This window comes from Micromesistius poutassou (assembly GCF_964030765.1).
Source record: "Micromesistius poutassou genome assembly, chromosome: 2".
In the NCBI taxonomy this organism is placed as follows: domain Eukaryota; kingdom Metazoa; phylum Chordata; class Actinopteri; order Gadiformes; family Gadidae; genus Micromesistius; species Micromesistius poutassou.
Window position 1 is genome coordinate 16,811,216 of NC_140272.1, and position 19,068 is coordinate 16,830,283.

The 19,068-nt window shown below is 41.8% G+C and overlaps 2 protein-coding genes across 3 annotated transcripts; one reads left to right on the forward strand and one right to left on the reverse strand.

Annotated features, from left to right (window-relative positions):
* Positions 1-879: 879 nt before the first annotated feature.
* errfi1a (ERBB receptor feedback inhibitor 1a) lies at positions 880-7,574 on the forward strand. 2 transcript variants are annotated; one of them, XM_084464454.1, is made up of 4 exons: positions 880-1,056; positions 3,709-3,908; positions 4,085-4,170; positions 4,483-7,574. In XM_084464454.1, exons 2-4 carry the CDS (start codon positions 3,757-3,759, stop codon positions 5,469-5,471), a joined length of 1,227 nt encoding a protein of 408 aa, XP_084320580.1. In that variant the 5' UTR covers positions 880-1,056; positions 3,709-3,756; the 3' UTR covers positions 5,472-7,574. The 2 variants fall into 2 exon arrangements, with proteins under 2 accessions (XP_084320580.1, XP_084320581.1); XM_084464455.1 differs by lacking the exon at positions 880-1,056 and having other exon boundaries at positions 3,827-3,955.
* A 2,688-nt stretch (positions 7,575-10,262) lies between these two features.
* On the reverse strand, positions 10,263-12,223 carry LOC311338205 (mucin-3A; the record flags this gene model as incomplete). The annotated part of the gene is made up of 7 exons (XM_084463445.1): positions 10,263-10,431; positions 10,530-10,692; positions 10,762-10,961; positions 11,104-11,168; positions 11,350-11,474; positions 11,629-12,039; positions 12,166-12,223. 7 exons carry the CDS (start codon positions 12,221-12,223, stop codon positions 10,263-10,265), a joined length of 1,191 nt encoding a protein of 396 aa, XP_084319571.1.
* Positions 12,224-19,068: the final 6,845 nt, after the last annotated feature.

The window sequence follows — 19,068 nt, forward strand, 5'->3', positions numbered from 1 at the left end:
TTTTTATCAGAGACATAGTAGTCGTTTTATATGAAAGAATCCCAGAACCCATAGATGAGTCTGGACAAATTGTCCTGGTTCCTTGATGTTTGTTTGGTTTGATCTGTACATTTAAACAGGTAAACAGAGCAAAAAAAACCTGACCTAGCTCAAGAAAAAAAACCACAAGGATCTGATAAGCACACTGCGAGACAATATGGGCTCCGTTGTGTTAGCCGCCAGGCGCTGGGGAGATAAGCGTGTTTTTGCCTATGTTTGCTGTGCCTGACTTTCTTATCTACCGTTGAGCCATCCCGCTGGCTGCCTTTGTCTCCATCAAGGCTTGTGCAATTATTTTATTTTTCCTTGTGTTTATTCACCCTGTCTGTATTTATTTCAAATTGAAATACTACTTTTGGAGAACACCATAGGGGAAGCATACTAGTGCTAATGCCTTCAGCCTGCAGGGTAGCTCTGGGTCACATGGTACTTTACCGATAAACTTCTGAAAGAACCATTTCTTTGACTGGAACACAGCTGTAAATAGATTATGGAAGCTAGAATTGTCTTAGAAATCTTTATATTCAGTATTGCATGGCTGATACGTATTTGCATATTGTAGTAATAATGTGCTAACTGAATATATTTTTTTGTCAAATGTTGGGCGCCATTCATAGGTTGATCATACAGTAAATAAACATCATTCTAAATAATTTCCAGTGGGCTTGCACCTGCAATACAATGCTTTGTCTTCTTTGCTGCAGGTAGAGCACATGATAGTCTGACAAGCTTTTGAAATGGGACGCTGTGTCTTTAAGAGGGCGGAGCCTTGTGATTGCTGAGCTTAAAACATCATTGCTCACAACAACACTAGTAGACCATCGAGTAGAATCACTCATTAGTAACAGTGTAACTAACTACGGCACTGCTGTGCTGTGCCTGGAAGCATAGGAAACACTGGCACTCTTCATTGTAACAAAGATCGCACAAACCAAGGAGTTATATTTATTATTATTTGTCTAATGCAAAGAGGACTTTAGGGGTCTGGAAGTCAGTGAAAACGGCGAGATTATTAAGGTAAGTACTACTGAAAATAATACAGAAAAACGGTGTCCAGTATATTCTGCCTGAGACGATAGCTTTTTGATTGATGAAAGTTAATATTTGCTAACATTACTAACACCTTGATACACTCGTTGGGTTGTGTTTCACAAAGGGGGGAAGGCATTGACAGCCATCTCATTTTCAAATCAAATTAAATTCGGCACAGAGAGTATATTCTACTCTCTGTGCCATACAAACTTCAAAAATGATTTGCCATTGACTGATTCTGATCAGTTCTGTTTCTCTAGCACATAATATTAGAACACACTGCCAATACTTTACCGCTGTTTTTTCTTATCCAGCAAGCTAGTGCATTTCATCATTTCCTAGACTTGTCAAATAGCAAAGCTGCGTGTGTGTTGTGGTGTGAGTCACTGCCTCCTAGAAGGCTTGTAACCATTATTATCTCAATCCGGTAAGGTGAGGGGGTGTGCGCGCTGTTTGCTTGCCGCACAGGTAGAGCGGGTATTGTTGCTCGGAAACCGCTTCAGGGGTGTCATACGCGGGGTGTGATCTTCCTCCTACAAGGGTTGCGTGCAGCTTCTGCTGCTCTAACCTGAGGCGGGATAATGTGTTCAGATAGTTTGTGAGATTGGAATCTCACAAACCAACCACCACCTGGCCTCATCACCGCAACCAGCATCAACCATCAGCACTCCCACACTCTTTATAATGATTTTGGCAATATATCGAATTTCAGAGGAGCACAGGAAACGGTCTATCTTAAATCTCACGGTAATAGAAAACCCAGGCGTGATTGGATTCGTGGCCCCAAGGCCAGCCCTGAAACAAGCTGCGTACAAATGCCTCCCTAAGAGTGGCTAATGCAGCCCATGGCTACACATCATTTGTTTAATCCTGTTGCCTGTAAATGCTCTCATGGTTAACTGCCAGGACCATCTCTTTGCACCTGTTGTGAGGGGAAGCGCAAGGCCCCCCTGGGGTCCATTATCGAGGATCATGTTGCTTCCCCATCTTCACCCAACCAAATGGGGGGGGGCCCAAACGAGGGAGAAAGAGTAGGTGGGGGTGGTGGGGGTCTGTGATGCCTTGGTTGGCTTTTTCTTTTATTTTTATCAGACAGACATACTTGCTGTTGCTTGCTGTTGTTGTTCAAGCTTTGTTTCATGCCAGCTGTCTGGCCATTATCACACACGGACACACACACACACACACACACACACACACACACACACACACACACACACACACACACACACACACACACACACACACACACACACACATCCCTTCCTGCCTGGGAGAGTGGTCTCCTCAGTCATCGGCAGGACATTATAAGCTGCAGGACATCGTGTCCAGGGATGCATGTCTGGGTGATGGGGCAGACAGACTTATTACAGGACAACAATTGAAATTGTAATGGATACGTGTGCTGATGGACATCTCCGTGTTGATAACCTGTGTCACAGCTGCTCAAACATTGCACATCAAAGAACTGATCTTATAAAAAAACAGGTTATTTTGACCTGGGATATTACTGTCTGGCTCCTCCACAGCTCCTCCAAGTACTAAGCCTACCCACAATACACATGAAAACAACTAAGAGAATAAGAATACACACAATCATTTTGATTGGAGGATTTGTCATGGGGTTTGACCAAAACGACCAAGTAGCAATGTTTAACTGCTTTCACTCTGAGCATTTAGCTTGCTGTTGGTTCAGTCCCATCACACGTCTAAGACATGTCTGGGGGACATCCATGTCCTCTGAACACCGAGGTTGTACACAGTGGAAGGTTTCACTGTTGTTGGGCACTGCATGCCCAACAAATTGTTAAAATTGTGGATTTGTGGTGTATTAGCAAGTGTTGTCGTAGTAATAGTAGTGTTACAACGTTTCCCCTCTGGTTGAAGAGATGGCTTTCCGAGGGATGATGGAAAAAAAAAACCTGAAGTGGGCAGCCATCCAGGTGTGACGTGTTGTGTTTGACCCTAAGTTAGTCCCTTTTTTGTACCAAGTAAGCGAATAGTGTGTGTGTGTGTGTGTGTGTGTGTGTGTGTGTGTGTGTGTGTGTGTGTGTGTGTGTGTGTGTGTGGGACAATCTCTGGCCGCCGCATGTTTCCGTGACATTGTAGTGTCCGTGGGGGCTCTGCGGGCACGAGCGTTTGAAGTTCCATCGCTGTGAGCGCCTGTCGTTCCTCTATCAGAGCAAGCGGGGGGAATGTTGCTTCATCAGGAGAGGGCTCTGTTAACAACTAAGTAACTAGCATCCCAAGAGTCGCCCTGTGTTACTCCTGGCCTTTAAACAATAAGGCCAGAAGGACGCTGGTGGTGCTGTAGGTTAGATTCAAGAGCTATCAAATGCCATAGCCATCCCCGAGCTATCGGTGAGCGAAATGCTCTATGATTTTTCGAGTTTTATTGCACCTGCCTCTGTATGAGAGAATCTTCTAATCAATCAGGTCATGTCTTCCCTGATTGGTTCGGGGAATCCATCTTGTTTGTCAGTCACAGGTGTGTGACTGTGAATTACACACTTTAAATCCCTGTACAACTTTCAAATCGTACCTACAGCAGCTTTAACATTTTTTTTGGTTTGTATTTATAGTGTCTTAGCAGCGATATGTGCTTTCAACTCATTCAACTTTCTTTGTTTTCAACAGGTACATTGGAATTAACAGCAGCAAGGATTAAAGTCTTTCCTGGCTTTGATGCGACCCGATTTTGTCTGGAGCATGTCCACAGCAGGCCTGACTGCTCAGGAGATCTGTCTGCCCACAGAAAGCCCCTTCCTACGGGCCAGCTACTGCCACAGCATGGCCCGATCCAAACCCTCATGGAGCAATCCTCATGAACGAGAGAAGTGAGTGCAGAGGACGCTTACAGGAGGCGCATGCTCATGAATTAAACGTATGCTGAGAACGTAAACTTAAATCTGTGATCTACATTATCGCTTGCAATGATATCAAAATTGTGATAAAAGGTGGCTGTGAAGGGGGAATTGATTTTTAATGCAGCGTTTCTTTTTTCCATCAACAGGCTGTTGTACTTCAGTATGGAATCCCAACATATAGATCCCAGCTTCCCATCCTATCAACCACTACCCCCTACACTCAGTGTTGAGAGTAAGTATAGAAACTGTCTAGACGCTCTGCGCTTGTTTACCATGTCTGAAGCCAGCCGAAACCTTCCTCCCAAAGTAAAGCCCTATAGGGAGGGGTTGCTTATTTTAAGATGCGTATTATTTGGTCCATTTTGGGAACGCTGAAACACACTTCCCAACATTCAAATATAACTCCCATGTTCTTGTTTTTCTTCCTACTCTATAAGTCCTACTTTGCGGCCAAAAAAAGCCATATCTAATTGTAAGTGTTGCACGCTGCATGACATTTCTCACATTCTCCCCGTTCTCCCGCTCTCTCTCTCCCCGCCGACAGAGAAGAAACACAGCCCGTGCACACAGCGATTACCCCAGAAGAAGTCCCGGCCCACCTCCCTGTCCTTCAGCCCGGAACCGTCGACTCCCAGCCCGGACGACGACCAGGTGGTCCCGTCCTTCCAGAGGCTGTCCATGCACGAGCGCAGCAGCCCTCCCCAGACGCCAGGCAGATGTTCCAAACCCCTGCCCCCCCTCCCCACGCGGCCGGACCTCTGCCCCGAGCAGGATATGGACCGAGAGGTGGAGGAGTTGTTCCTCGGCACGGAGGACAGCCGCTGCCTGGTGCCCGACCTGTGCTCCAAGCCTTCCCCTTTCCGCTACGGGGCCCCCTTCCGAAGGAGCTTCCGGGACTGCGGGAAGATCAACCCGGCCTACTTCGAAGGCCCCACAGTGCAGCCCAGGCCGCCCCAGCCCCAGCCCCTTCCGCACCCGCAGAGGGAATCGAACAGGGAATCCGTGGAAAAGCATCCCCCGGAGCCGCCCGAGCCCCCCTCGGCGGTGGGCTCGCGGCAGCAGGACAGGGCTCTGAGGAAACTGCGGCGGTCCCAGTCGGGCCCCGCCGGCTCCAAGCCCTCGTTGCTCCGCTCGTCCTGCCGCTCCCGCCGCCCCCCCGCCATGGACAGAGCCACCATCCCGCCCCCGGTGCCCCCGCGGCCGAGCAAGACGGTGGACTACCGCCGCTGGTCGGCAGGGGACCCGCACGGCGCCTACAGCGACGAGGACAAGCCCCCCAAGCTGCCCCCCCGGGAGCCTGTGCCGGTGGGCTGCTCCCGCACCCCCAGCCCCAAGAGCCTCCCCACGTACTTCAACGGGGTGATGCCCCCCACCCAAAGCTTCGCCCCGGACCCAAAGTACGTGAGCCTGCAGAGACAGAACAGCGAGGGCTCGCCCTGCATACTGCCCGTGATAGAGAACGGCAGGCAGGCCAGCTCCACACACTACTTCCTGATGCCGCCGGGTCGAGGCGGGAGAGAGGACTCTACTTGACGATATAGGTGACAACCACGGGGTGTTTGGGAAACAACGACTAGGAAACGGTGATATCGGACACTTCCATCCCTCAAACTGCTGCTTACACCTTTTTTGTTTGTTTTATCGTTAAGTTTAACTTTAATTTTTTAAGCCCTCTGTATTCTGAAAACACAGGGTATATGTGCACTGTATTCAGTTACTGGAAATGTTGAACGGCGATTGTGACGAGAGACGATTTACCGAGAACAAACAATAACAACAACAACAACAACACACGCATCTCGGGTTAGAGATCGAAGGTGAACCGTGGCACGGATTATTTTTTATATCAATATTATTTCACTGTATTCGACGGTGTGCCATTCTTTGGCTCATTTGGTGGTGCAGTTGAAAGGGTACAAGCGGGACTTGCGCCTTGCGTTCTCAGTGTTTTGTGCATGGTGGGGTGGAGAGCAGGTGGGCGACACTCGTTCAGTTTAGTTTGGACCTATTTTTTTTTACATTGCTTTTGTATCTCGCATGGGACAAAAGGTCAGTAGAGCAAACCATGTATCACTTATATTAACGTATCTATGAAGCTTACATTACCATTTTTATGTCTATATGAAGGATGCATTGATGAAAAACAATCACACTTTTATGTTCTGTGTACATGCATGTGTTCCCCTGCATGTCTCCACTACCACCTGTATGTCGTTCCCCTGCCTCGGGAGTGTTTCCGGACTCGTCTGTCCCCCCCTCCTCTGTTTGTTATTCGCCTGCCCCACACAGTACATTTTATACAAGTGGATGGACATCATATTTGTAGCTATGCATGGTTCCGGAAGAATGTCTTTCATTGGTGAACGTGTTGATGTGTATGTGTGTGCGTATGTGTGCATGTGTAGTGTAGGACCAGTGCTTCTGGTAATTCTTTGTTTATATATATATATATATGTATTGATATATATATATATATATAGATTGACTTTCTACATTTTGTAGAAAAATAGTTAACAATATTTGTTACCGTGCTCTGCCTGTTTTGCATCACCTGCTCTTTAAGTACAACTTCCTCAAGTGCACACTTGTATTATTACTCGCTCGTCGTTTGGTGTCCAGGTCAGGTCTTTTTGCACAGGAGTTAATTCTTGGTAAAGCTGTGAGTCATTTGCTTGGAAATAATTTGCCTCAAGTACTACCTCCCTCGATGACCCTTCAGAAAAACGCTCTGACAATAGCCGCTATTTACTTTGCTTTACACTCTTAATGACATATGCATACAAGATAGGGTGGCGAACATGTTGTCCCCCTTCATGCCCCACAATTATTACGTACGATTTCACACACAATAGATGAGAGAACCCCCTTAAACTACACACACAGTTCAAACCACTATATATTTTTGAACAGTCCTTAAAATCGCCGATCCTTCACAACAAAGGAAGCTTGGCTCACCTGATAGCACGCATGACACACAGACACACACATACACACACAGTGAGCTCACACAGTGCACACGCAGGCCATGACAAACTGACTTTCTTGTTCTGCTCATGCATTCCTGCCTTACATGATTGCAGTGGGTGTGGTAGGAGAGACTTTGGCTGCTGGCAGCAGGTGAAGTACATGAATTTTATTGTTATAGGTGATTGAAGTACCTTTGGGATGATATAATTAATGTAGCACATGCGTTGAGGTAACCCCTGTGTGAAGAACACGCTGTTTGGTATAAAAAAAGAGAGAAAGGACACATTAGCGCAAAGGTCAAACGGTCATTGAAGTATGATTTATATTTTACTCTCCCTCCTGGTCACGAGAAAAGAATACCTTGCTAGAGACGACGTTTTGATATAATGTCTCAACATGTTTACATTATACACTGATTTTTTTGTTATATTTAATCTTAATATATTGACATGTCTTATGAGAAGTACGGAAGAATAAAAACGACATCAAATGAAGATTATGGTTGTACTTTCATTGATAAATAACTGACATTCTCTGCTGTGGTATAAAAACATGCACTGGGAGAGTTAAGAGAGTGTACAGTATTTAACAAAGAAATTGTCATTATGCATAGTTGATCGATCTATACTCTTTTAAAAAAGAAAACAAAATAAAACAACTTATTTATTAGCCTGTTGGATATCAGTGTGTATTCTTTTTTTCTCTCTTTTGTATTTTTTTGATTCAGCTGTTTGGCCTGTTCCATCATCGCCCACACACACCACCACGCCATGCTGGGCCTTACTGTGGCTGGCCACACTCCAGGTACACCACAGAGTATTAAACCGACACAGGCAGGTTACCTTCCGCTTCCTGGTCACAACTAGGTGCTTTACAGCTGCTGGAGCCACGGATCCCATAGCAGCGGGCATAATGTCCAGGTTAAGTGTTTTACAATGCTGGGGAGTGCCTTTTATTCTTGACTTTTGTCCGTGCGGTTCCACATGAACATAAACAGGGATGGGTTTAGTTCAGTTACACTGAGTTAAAGGGAAGAGTTTGAAATGTAGAATGTACTTTTACGTCACAACGTTGCCATGGTGGTGTTGCGCCCATTTTGCGCTTTCTTAACAAAGGCAGTGACCATTTCTGTAGGTATGGTGTGCTGATAATATTGGATTGTGTCTCTGAATAGAACAAAAGCAACAGTGTCATCTATGTAGGCCAAGCCTTTAACCTGCTTCAGTCTTGACTTAGCCAACAGCTGACATAATGGGTGGTTAACATGGCTTCCTGTCTTATGAAATCAGCCCACTTTAAATTACAAATTGTTGCTTGTGAGGTAAGTAGGTCATGTTATTATATTGAGTGTAACATATACAGATATTATAGTTATAAGGCTTCATATAAGTTCACATCATCCGCTCCATATTGATTTTTGAACTTCTGGCTAGTCATATTTAAAGCTATGTGATTTGTAACAGATTAATGTGATTGGGACCTATAAACTGGTATTTATGAGCTATGTGATTGTAACTGCTCATAGTAATGAGGACTAAATTTAATGGTTCTTAACCGTTTCTTCACAGAATTCTAGTTTGCCATTTGCTCTTTCAGATTTTACCAACAGCAACAACTCTGATAAGTTTAACTTAGAAATAGGTGTGAAACCCTAATCCTGAAACATTTTATGATGAGCTCCATTTCATTATCAGTTGGGCGTCATGGTTGTTGCATTATTAATTGTTATATGACCTCTGCTGATTAATCTGAAATGATTGAGCAAAGATAAATTGTTCCCTTCCTTTTGCCTTCAAGGTTTGGCTCTCTAACACGAGTAGTAGGCATACATTTTACAATAATAAGGAGATATAAACACTCATTTCTATACCATAACAAATACTTGCAGCAAATATGGCAGTAGAGGTTATCTACTGCTTTAACTACCACTAGCGCTTATACTAGTACTGCTATATACAGAATGTATCTTTTTAATTATAAACATTATTGAAAAGTACTTTAACTGTAATTGTAATAATGACAATTGTATTCATAGTAACACATAATTGTCATTAGTTGTTGTCGTTATAAGCAATAGTAGTTGTATATGAATAGTGAAGTGGTTACATGACGAGTTCCTTCCAGCCAGAATATCGTCATATCATATTCTAACGGAACATTTGCGCACTCTGGTGGACAATGGATGTTGTACAAAGGCGGATACAATTACAGAGAATCTATCTGAAATGCAAAATGGTAATTATTTATTAATTTAGCAAAGCTTTCATCCAAAGCAATTTACAATGAATTATTTTAAGAATCCTCTACACACAGAAAATTGGGGTTTGAACCTAGAACATCTCTGTGAATGCAAACGCCCTTTCTCCTCCCCCCTGACCATCAAGGGATCATACATATTGTATATTATATTATTATGTGTATTAGGTACAGGTTTATTCATTTAAAATATTGTGACAGGTTTTGGGAAGACACTGCTGTAGGTCTGCTCTTTAATACAATCTCAGTCTTAGATTGAACTTTACAGGCCATAATACACTTAAACATAAATCTACAACATTGTTAGAACTTGGAGGTACATTTAACAATAATTGCTAATCAGTGTAGCCCTTAAGCAAGCAAGAAACAAGGTATTTAAATTGCCAATGTTTGTAAATACACATGGACATAAATACAAATGAAAGATTATTAGAAAAAATAATTTAGATTGACAATGAGTATGGATACACATGAACAAAAATAAAAATTAAAAATGAGTCACATATTTGTAAAATGTTTTGTTTATAGGCCCAACAATAGTGATGTTTCCATTTGCTTTACAATTCACCTTTTAGCATCAACATTATATCTCTGACCATTTGGTAGTGATTAAAAATCATATACCTAAATAATATACCTAAATAATATCAAATCATTCTAAGATGTATAACCATAGGTGGGCTGAGTGGGTTCATATTTTTTTAATTGAAAGTTTTATTAAGTTAATTTCATACAAAAATTAATGGCTATAGTGAGGGCTGAAATGTGACATAGTGCAGGTTTAAATCAATAGGCCTACATCAAATACTTAGTGTAGTAGGTATACTACATTATAGTAGCTACTTGGAACATACCTGACCAGTGTTAATAATTTATTGGACTAAGATGGTGACTGGTGTCTTGTCCCTCTTCATATAATGTACCTGAGGGAATATATAAGACATGTATTAGTACACACACACACACACACACACACACACACACACACACACACACACACACACACACACACACACACACACACACACACACACACACACACACACACACACACACACACACACACACACACACACACACACACACACACACACTTTTAATTTACCATGAATCGCAACGTCTCTTCTTATACCACAGAATCCCAACAATGGTCGCTAGGAGCAGGAGAACCGCAGCCAGCGGCCCGAACAAGGCCCAATAGAATCCCGCCCCCCAGCGGCGGGATTCACACCGAGGGCCGTAGTACTGCTCGAGGGCGGATGACTGGCACCTGCATGACAGAAACAAGATGAATACGATTTACAGGGATTCTAAATACATTCATGCCATCCAATTTGAATCCTTAACCGTTTTTTGTGGTAATCCTACCGACAGATAGGACCATCCTTAATGTGATTCAGACATTCTCCACGTTGATGACAGTAGCGGGGGATTGTTTTACATGCTCCCACACACTCCCAGCGACCGTTGTTCAAGTCTGCTGTGTAGTTCGCATACTGGCAGTGCACATATGGCTCCAAGTCAGTGACGTCTGTTGAGAAGAAGAGAACTATAAATATTGTCTGTTTTAACAAAAAAACTAATAATTAACGCCACTCACTTTTAATGACGGTTGGTTGCAGGAGAAGATCATTGAAGTCGACAGTGACGTTCCCGAAGGCCTGACTTATCGTGTTGAGGGCACGTGGGTCGAAGATAGCCGTCAATTCGTCATCAATTTCAGTGTTGAGGAACTGGATGTGGGTGTCATTGTTTGGATAGTTGTATTCAACTATAATCTCAGCGATGACAGACCCTGCTCTACGCAACAAAGACAAAACAAGTAAACAAACACAAATCAAGTCAAAGATAACAGCAGCAGCATTGGCAGGTGACGTAAATGTTGTTGTTCTTAAATCAATGACCCCAACCAAATGAAAGAAATGACGATGAGATATCTTACTTTAATTTCACAATTCTGACTTGTTTGAAATGTTGTGCGTCGGCCATTTTGCACAGAGGTTCGAGCTGGAGAGAAGCAGATACAAATAAATAAGTATTAGCCTTTATTTGCAGTCAGGAGAATGTATTAGATATGAATACTGAATTTAATTTGGTAATCAATTATTATTATTATTACTATTATTAATAATAATAATATCATTATTCGTGAATGTTAGTAATAGTAGTAGTATATGAAAGACACTACCTTAGTTGTCAGAGTGTGGATGAATTGCTGAGATTGGGGAGAGTTTATATCATTGAAGGCCTCCTCAAATGTGGCACTGATTGTAAGGGAAAAGTTTGCCTTTCTTTTGGGCAATGCCTCATCATCTATAGAAATATACCAAGAAAACAGTAACCGTTAATATAAAATAATTTGAATTAAATATTAGATGCTGAATGTAGCCAAATCAACCTTTTTATAGTGTAACCAGCCAATGGACTAAATGAGGAGTAAACAATGAATCAATATGTAACCCCTCACCGATGAAAACTGCTGATACGTTCTGCCCAAGGACACAGGTTTCTCCATAGGTATAATCTGTACAGTGACACTGGCATCGGCCCAGCGTGGGGTTGAACCCACAAGGGCTCCCACTGCACTGGCAGTCCTCTGCTCCACAATCAGGGGTGGTTGCGTTGTTCTCGGGGGTTGAAAATGGAACGGAAGCTGTTGTGGAGGGGGTAAAACTGATTGTAGAATTTGTAATGACTGTATGTCTTGTTTCTATGGTGGGCTGAACTGTCGAAGTTGACGTGTTTAGAACGGCTGTTGGTATGTATGTGGTGCTGCTGGTTGATATTTGGTCTGTTATATGACGTGGAGTTGTAGGCAATATTGTTGACTTTGTGATTGTATTGTCTGTTTGAATGGTTGATGTTTCTGATGGATAAACTGCTGTTGAAGAAGATTGTGATGCTGCAGGTTCATTTGTAACTAGTGATGTTGTTTGTGGTTCTTCTGTCGTGGAACCAATATTATCTGCAGTGGAAGATGTTGGAGAATTGCTGGATGAAGTACTTGTTGCATTAGTTCCTGTTTCAGATTTCGTAGTTGTCAGCTTTGTTTCTGATGTCATAGTCACATCCGGAGAAGCAGTGTATTCTGTATTCTCTGTTGTTGGAACACTAGGAGTTTGTGATGAATCCGCTGATGTGGAAGGAGATGAAGATTCTGCCGGTTCAGTTGTAACTAGTGATGTTGTTTTTGGTTCTTCTGTCGTTGAACTAATATTATCTTGAGTGGAAGATGTTGGAGAACTGCTGAATGAAGTCCTTCCTGTACTTGTTGCATCAGTTCCTGTTTCAGATTTTGTAGTTGTCATCTGTGATGCTGATGTTGTAGTCACATCTATAGAAGCAGTAGATGCAGTATTGTCTGTTGTCTGAAAAGTTGATGTTTCTGATGAATAAACTGCTGTTGAAGAAGATTGCAATCCTGCAGAAATATTTGTAACTAGTGATGTTGTTTGTGGTTGTTCAGTTGTGGAACCTGTATTATCTGGCATGGAAGAAGTTGGAGAACTGCTGAATGAAGTCCTTCCTGTCCTTGTTGCATCAGTCCCTGTTTCAGATTTCGTTGTTGTCATCTTTGTTTCTGATGTCATACTCACATCGGGAGAAGCAGTATATTCTGTATTTTTTGTTGTTGGAACAGTAGGAGTTTGTGATGAATCCACTGATGTGGAAGGAGATGAAGATTCTGCAGGTTCAGTTGTAACTAGTGATGTTGTTTTTGGTTCTTCTGTCGTTGAACCAAAATTATCTTGAGTGGAAGATGTTGGAGAACTACTGAATGAAGTCACAACTGTGCTTTTTGTATCAGTTGCTGTTTGAGATTCTTGCGTTGTCATTGGTGCGATTGATGTTGTCATAGTCACATCTGTAGAAGCATTATATTCTGTGATCTCTGTTGTTGGAACAGTAGGCGTTTGTGATGAATCAGCTGCTGTGGAAGGAGATGAAGATTCTGCCGGTTCAGTTGTAACTAGTGATGTTGTTTTTGGTTCTTCTGTTGTTGAACCAATATTATCTTGAGTGGAAGATGTTGGAGAACTGCTGAATGAAGTCACAACTGTGCTTTTTGTATCAGTTGCTGTTTCAGATTCTTGCGTTGTCATTGGTGCGATTGATGTTGTCATAGTCACATCTGTAGAAACAGAAGATTCAGTATAGCCTGTCGTCTGAACAGTTGACATTTCTGATGAACGAAATGCCGTTGAAGAAGATTGTGTTCCTGCAGAATTATTTGTAACTAGTGATGTTTTTTGTGGTTCTTCAGTCGTGGAACCTGTATTATCTGCAGTGGACGACGTTGGAGAACTGCTGAATGAAGTCCCTCCTGTACTCGTTGCATCAGTTCCTGTTTCAGATTTCGTAGTTGTTATCTGTGATGCTGATGTTATAGTCACATCTGTAGAAGCAGTAGCTTCAGTATTGTCTGTTGTCTGAAAAGTTGATGTTTCTGATGAATAAACTGCCGTTGAAGAAGATTGCAATCCTGCAGAAATATTTGTAACTAGTGATGTTGTTTTTGGTTGTTCAGTTGTGGAACCTGTATTATCTGGCATGGAAGAAGTTGGAGAACTGCTGAATGATGTCCTTCCTGTCCTTGTTGCATCGGTTCCTGTTTCAGATTTCGTAGTTGTCATCTTTGTTTCTGGTGTCATAGTCACATCGGGAGAAGCAGTATATTCTGTATTTTCTGTTGTTGGAACAGTAGGAGTTTGTGATGAATCCGCTGATGTGGAAGGAGATGAAGATTCTGCCGGTTCAGTTGTAACTAGTGATGTTGTTTTTGGTTCTTCTGTCGTAGAACCAATATTATCTTTAGTGGAAGATGTTGGAGAACTGCTGAATGAACTCACAACTGTGCTTTTTGTATCAGTTGCTATTTCAGATTCTTGCGTTGTCATTGCTGCAATTGATGTTGTCATAGTCACATCTGTAGAAGCAGTAGATTCAGTATTGTCTGTTGTCTGAAAAGTTGACGTTTCGGACGAATAAACTGCTGTTGAAGAAGATTGTGATCCTGCAGAAATATTTGTAACTGGTGTTGTTTGTGGTTGTTCAGTTGTGGAACCTGTATTATCTGGCATGGAAGAAGTTGGAGAACTGCTGAATGATGTCCTTCCTGTACTTGTTGCATCAGTTCCTGTTTCAGATTTCGTAGTTGTCATTTGTGATGCTGATGTAATAGTCACATCTGTAGAAGCAGTAGCTTCAGTATTGTCTGTTGTCTGAAAATTTGATGTTTCTGATGAATAAACTGCCGTTGAAGAAGATTGCAATCCTGCAGAAATATTTGTAACTAGTGATGTTGTTTTTGGTTGTTCAGTTGTGGAACCTGTATTATCTGGCATGAAAGAAGTTGGAGAACTGCTGAATGATGTCCTTCCTGTCCTTGTTGCATCTGTTCCTGTTTCAGATTTCGTAGTTGTCATCTTTGTTTCTGATGTCATAGTCACATCGGGAGAAGCAGTATATTCTGTATTTTCTGTTGTTGGAACAGTAGGAGTTTGTGATGAATCCGCTGATGTGGAAGGAGATGAAGATTCTGCCGGTTCAGTTGTAACTAGTGATGTCGTTTTTGGTTCTTCTGTCGTTGAACCAATATTATCTTGAGTGGAAGATGTTGGAGAACTGCTGAATGAAGTCACAACTGTGCTTTTTGTATCAGTTGCTGTTTGAGATTCTTGCGTTGTCATTGGTGCGATTGATGTTGTTATAGTCACATCTGTAGAAACAGAAGATTCAGTATAGCCTGTTGTCTGAACAGTTGACATTTCTGATGAACGAAATGCCGTTGAAGAAGATTGTGTTCCTGCAGAATTGTTTGTAACTAGTGAAGTTGTTTGTGGTTCTTCAGTCGTGGAACCTGTATTATCTGCAGTGGACGATGTTGGAGAACTGCTGAATGAAGTCCCTCCTGTACTTGTTGCATCAGTTCCTGTTTCAGATTTCGTAGTTGTTATCTGTGATGCTGATGTTATAGTGACATCTGTAGAAGCAGTAGCTTCAGTATTGTCTGTTGTCTGAAAATTTGATGTTTCTGATGAATAAACTTCCGTTGAAGAAGATTGCAATCCTGCAGAAATATTTGTAACTAGTGATGTTGTTTTTGGTTGTTCAGTTGTTGAACCTGTATTATCTGGCATGGAAGAAGTTGGAGAACTGCTGAATGATGTCCTTCCTGTCCTTGTTGCATCGGTTCCTGTTTCAGATTTCGTAGTTGTCATCTTTGTTTCTGATGTCATAGTCACATCGGGAGAAGCAGTATATTCTGTATTTTCTGTTGTTGGAACAGTAAGAGTTTGTGATGAATCCGCTGATGTGGAAGGAGATGAAGATTCTGCAGGTTTAGTTGTAACTAGTGATGTGGTTTTTGGTTCTTCTGTCGTTGAACCAATATTATCTTGAGTGGAAGATGTTGGAGAACTACTGAATGAAGTCACAACTGTGCTTTTTGTATCAGTTGCTGTTTGAGATTCTTGCGTTGTCATTGGTGCGATTGATGTTGTCATAGTCACATCTGTAGAAGCATTATATTCTGTGATCTCTGTTGTTGGAACAGTAGGCGTTTGTGATGAATCAGCTGCTGTGGAAGGAGATGAAGATTCTGCTGGTTCAGTTGTAACTAGTGATGTTGTTTTTGGTTCTTCTGTCGTAGAACCAATATTATCTTTAGTGGAAGATGTTGGAGAACTGCTGAATGAAGTCACAACTGTGCTTTTTGTATCGGTTCCTGTTTCAGATTTTGTAGTTGTCATCTTTGTTTCTGATGTCATAGTCAAATCCGTAGAAGCAGTATATTCTGTATTTTCTGTTGTTGGAACAGTAGGAGTTTGTGATGAATCCGCTGATGTGGAAGGAGATGAAGATTCTGCAGGTTCAGTTGTAACTAGTGATGTTGTTTTTGGTTCTTCTGTTGTTGAACCAATATTATCTTTAGTGGAAGATGTTGGAGAATTGCTGAATGAAGTCACAACTGTGCTTTTTGTATCAATTGCTGTTTGAGATTCTTGCGTTGTCATTGGTGCGATTGATGTTGTCATAGTCACATCTGTAGAAACAGAAGATTCAGTATAGCCTGTTGTCTGAACAGTTGACATTTCTGATGAACGAAATGCCGTTGAAGAAGATTGTGTTCCTGCAGAATTGTTTGTAACTAGTGATGTTGTTTGTGGTTCTTCAGTCGTGGAACCTGTATTATCTGCAGTGGACGACATTGGAGAACTGCTGAATGAAGTCCCTTCTGTACTTGTTGCATCAGTTCCTGTTTCAGATTTCGTAGTTGTTATCTGTGATGCTGATGTTATAGTCACATCTGTAGAAGCAGTAGCTTCAGTATTGTCTGTTGTCTGAAAAGTTGATGTTTCTGAAGAATAAACTGCCGTTGAAGAAGATTGCAATCCTGCAGAAATATTTGTAACTAGTGATGTTGTTTTTGGTTGTTCAGTTGTGGAACCTGTATTATCTGGCATGGAAGTAGTTGGAGAACTGCTGAATGATGTCCTTCCTGTCCTTGTTGCATCGGTTCCTGTTTCAGATTTCGTAGTTGTCATCTTTGTTTCTGATGTCATAGTCACATCCGGAGAAGCAGTATATTCTGTATTTTCTGTTGTTGGAACAGTAGGAGTTTGTGATGAATCCGCTGATGTGGAAGGAGATGAAGATTCTGCAGGTTCAGTTGTAAATAGTGATGTTGTTTTTGGTTCTTCTGTCGTTGAACCAATATTATCTTGAGTGGAAGATGTTGGAGAACTACTGAATGAAGTCACAACTGTGCTTTTTGTATCAGTTGCTGTTTGAGATTCTTGTGTTGTCATTGGTGCGATTGATGTTGTCATAGTCACATCTGTAGAAACAGAAGATTCAGTATAGCCTGTCGTCTGAACAGTTGACGTTTCTGATGAACGACATGCCGTTGAAGAAGATTGTGTTCCTGCAGAATTGTTTGTAACTAGTGATGTTGTTTGTGGTTCTTCAGTCGTGGAACCTGTATTATCTGGCATGGAAGACGTTGGAGAACTGCTGAATGAAGTCCCTCCTGTACTTGTTGCATCAGTTCCTGTTTCAGATTTCGTAGTTGTCATTTGTGATGCTGATGTAATAGTCACATCTGTAGAAGCAGTAGCTTCAGTATTGTCTGTTGTCTGAAAATTTGATGTTTCTGATGAATAAACTGCCGTTGAAGAAGATTGCAATCCTGCAGAAATATTTGTAACTAGTGATGTTGTTTTTGGTTGTTCAGTTGTGGAACCTGTATTATCTGGCATGAAAGAAGTTGGAGAACTGCTGAATGATGTCCTTCCTGTCCTTGTTGCATCTGTTCCTGTTTCAGATTTCGTAGTTGTCATCTTTGTTTCTGATGTCATAGTCACATCGGGAGAAGCAGTATATTCTGTATTTTCTGTTGTTGGAACAGTAGGAGTTTGTGATGAATCCGCTGATGTGGAAGGAGATGAAGATTCTGCAGGTTCAGTTGTAACTAGTGATGTTGTTTTTGGTTCTTCTGTCGTTGAACCAATATTATCTTGAGTGGAAGATGTTGGAGAACTGCTGAATGAAGTCACAACTGTGCTTTTTGTATCGGTTCCTGTTTCAGATTTCGTAGTTGTCATCTTTGTTTCTGATGTCATAGTCACATCCGGAGAATCAGTATATTCTGTATTTTCTGTTGTTGGAACAGTAGGAGTTTGTGATGAATCCGCTGATGTGGAAGGAGATGAAGATTCTGCCGGTTCAGTTGTAACTAGTGATGTCGTTTTTGGTTCTTCTGTCGTTGAACCAATATTATCTTGAGTGGAAGATGTTGGAGAACTGCTGAATGAAGTCACAACTGTGCTTTTTGTATCAGTTGCTGTTTGAGATTCTTGCGTTGTCATTGGTGCGATTGATGTTGTTATAGTCACATCTGTAGAAACAGAAGATTCAGTATAGCCTGTTGTCTGAACAGTTGACATTTCTGATGAACGAAATGCCGTTGAAGAAGATTGTGTTCCTGCAGAATTGTTTGTAACTAGTGAAGTTGTTTGTGGTTCTTCAGTCGTGGAACCTGTATTATCTGCAGTGGACGATGTTGGAGAACTGCTGAATGAAGTCCCTCCTGTACTTGTTGCATCAGTTCCTGTTTCAGATTTCGTAGTTGTTATCTGTGATGCTGATGTTATAGTGACATCTGTAGAAGCAGTAGCTTCAGTATTGTCTGTTGTCTGAAAAGTTGATGTTTCTGATGAATAAACTGCCGTTGAAGAAGATTGCAATCCTGCAGAAATATTTGTAACTAGTGATGTTGTTTTTGGTTGTTCAGTTGTTGAACCTGTATTATCTGGCATGGAAGAAGTTGGAGAACTGCTGAATGATGTCCTTCCTGTCCTTGTTGCATCGGTTCCTGTTTCAGATTTCGTAGTTGTCATCTTTGTTTCTGATGTCATAGTCACATCGGGAGAAGCAGTATATTCTGTATTTTCTGTTGTTGGAACAGTAAGAGTTTGTGATGAATCCGCTGATGTGGAAGGAGATGAAGATTCTGCAGGTTTAGTTGTAACTAGTGATGTTGTTTTTGGTTCTTCTGTCGTTGAACCAATATTATCTTGAGTGGAAGATGTTGGAGAACTACTGAATGAAGTCACAACTGTGCTTTTTGTATCAGTTGCTGTTTGAGATTCTTGCGTTGTCATTGGTGCGATTGATGTTGTCATAGTCACATCTGTAGAAGCATTATATTCTGTGATCTCTGTTGTTGGAACAGTAGGCGTTTGTGATGAATCAGCTGCTGTGGAAGGAGATGAAGATTCTGCTGGTTCAGTTGTAACTAGTGATGTTGTTTTTGGTTCTTCTGTCGTAGAACCAATATTATCTTTAGTGGAAGATGTTGGAGAACTGCTGAATGAAGTCACAACTGTGCTTTTTGTATCGGTTC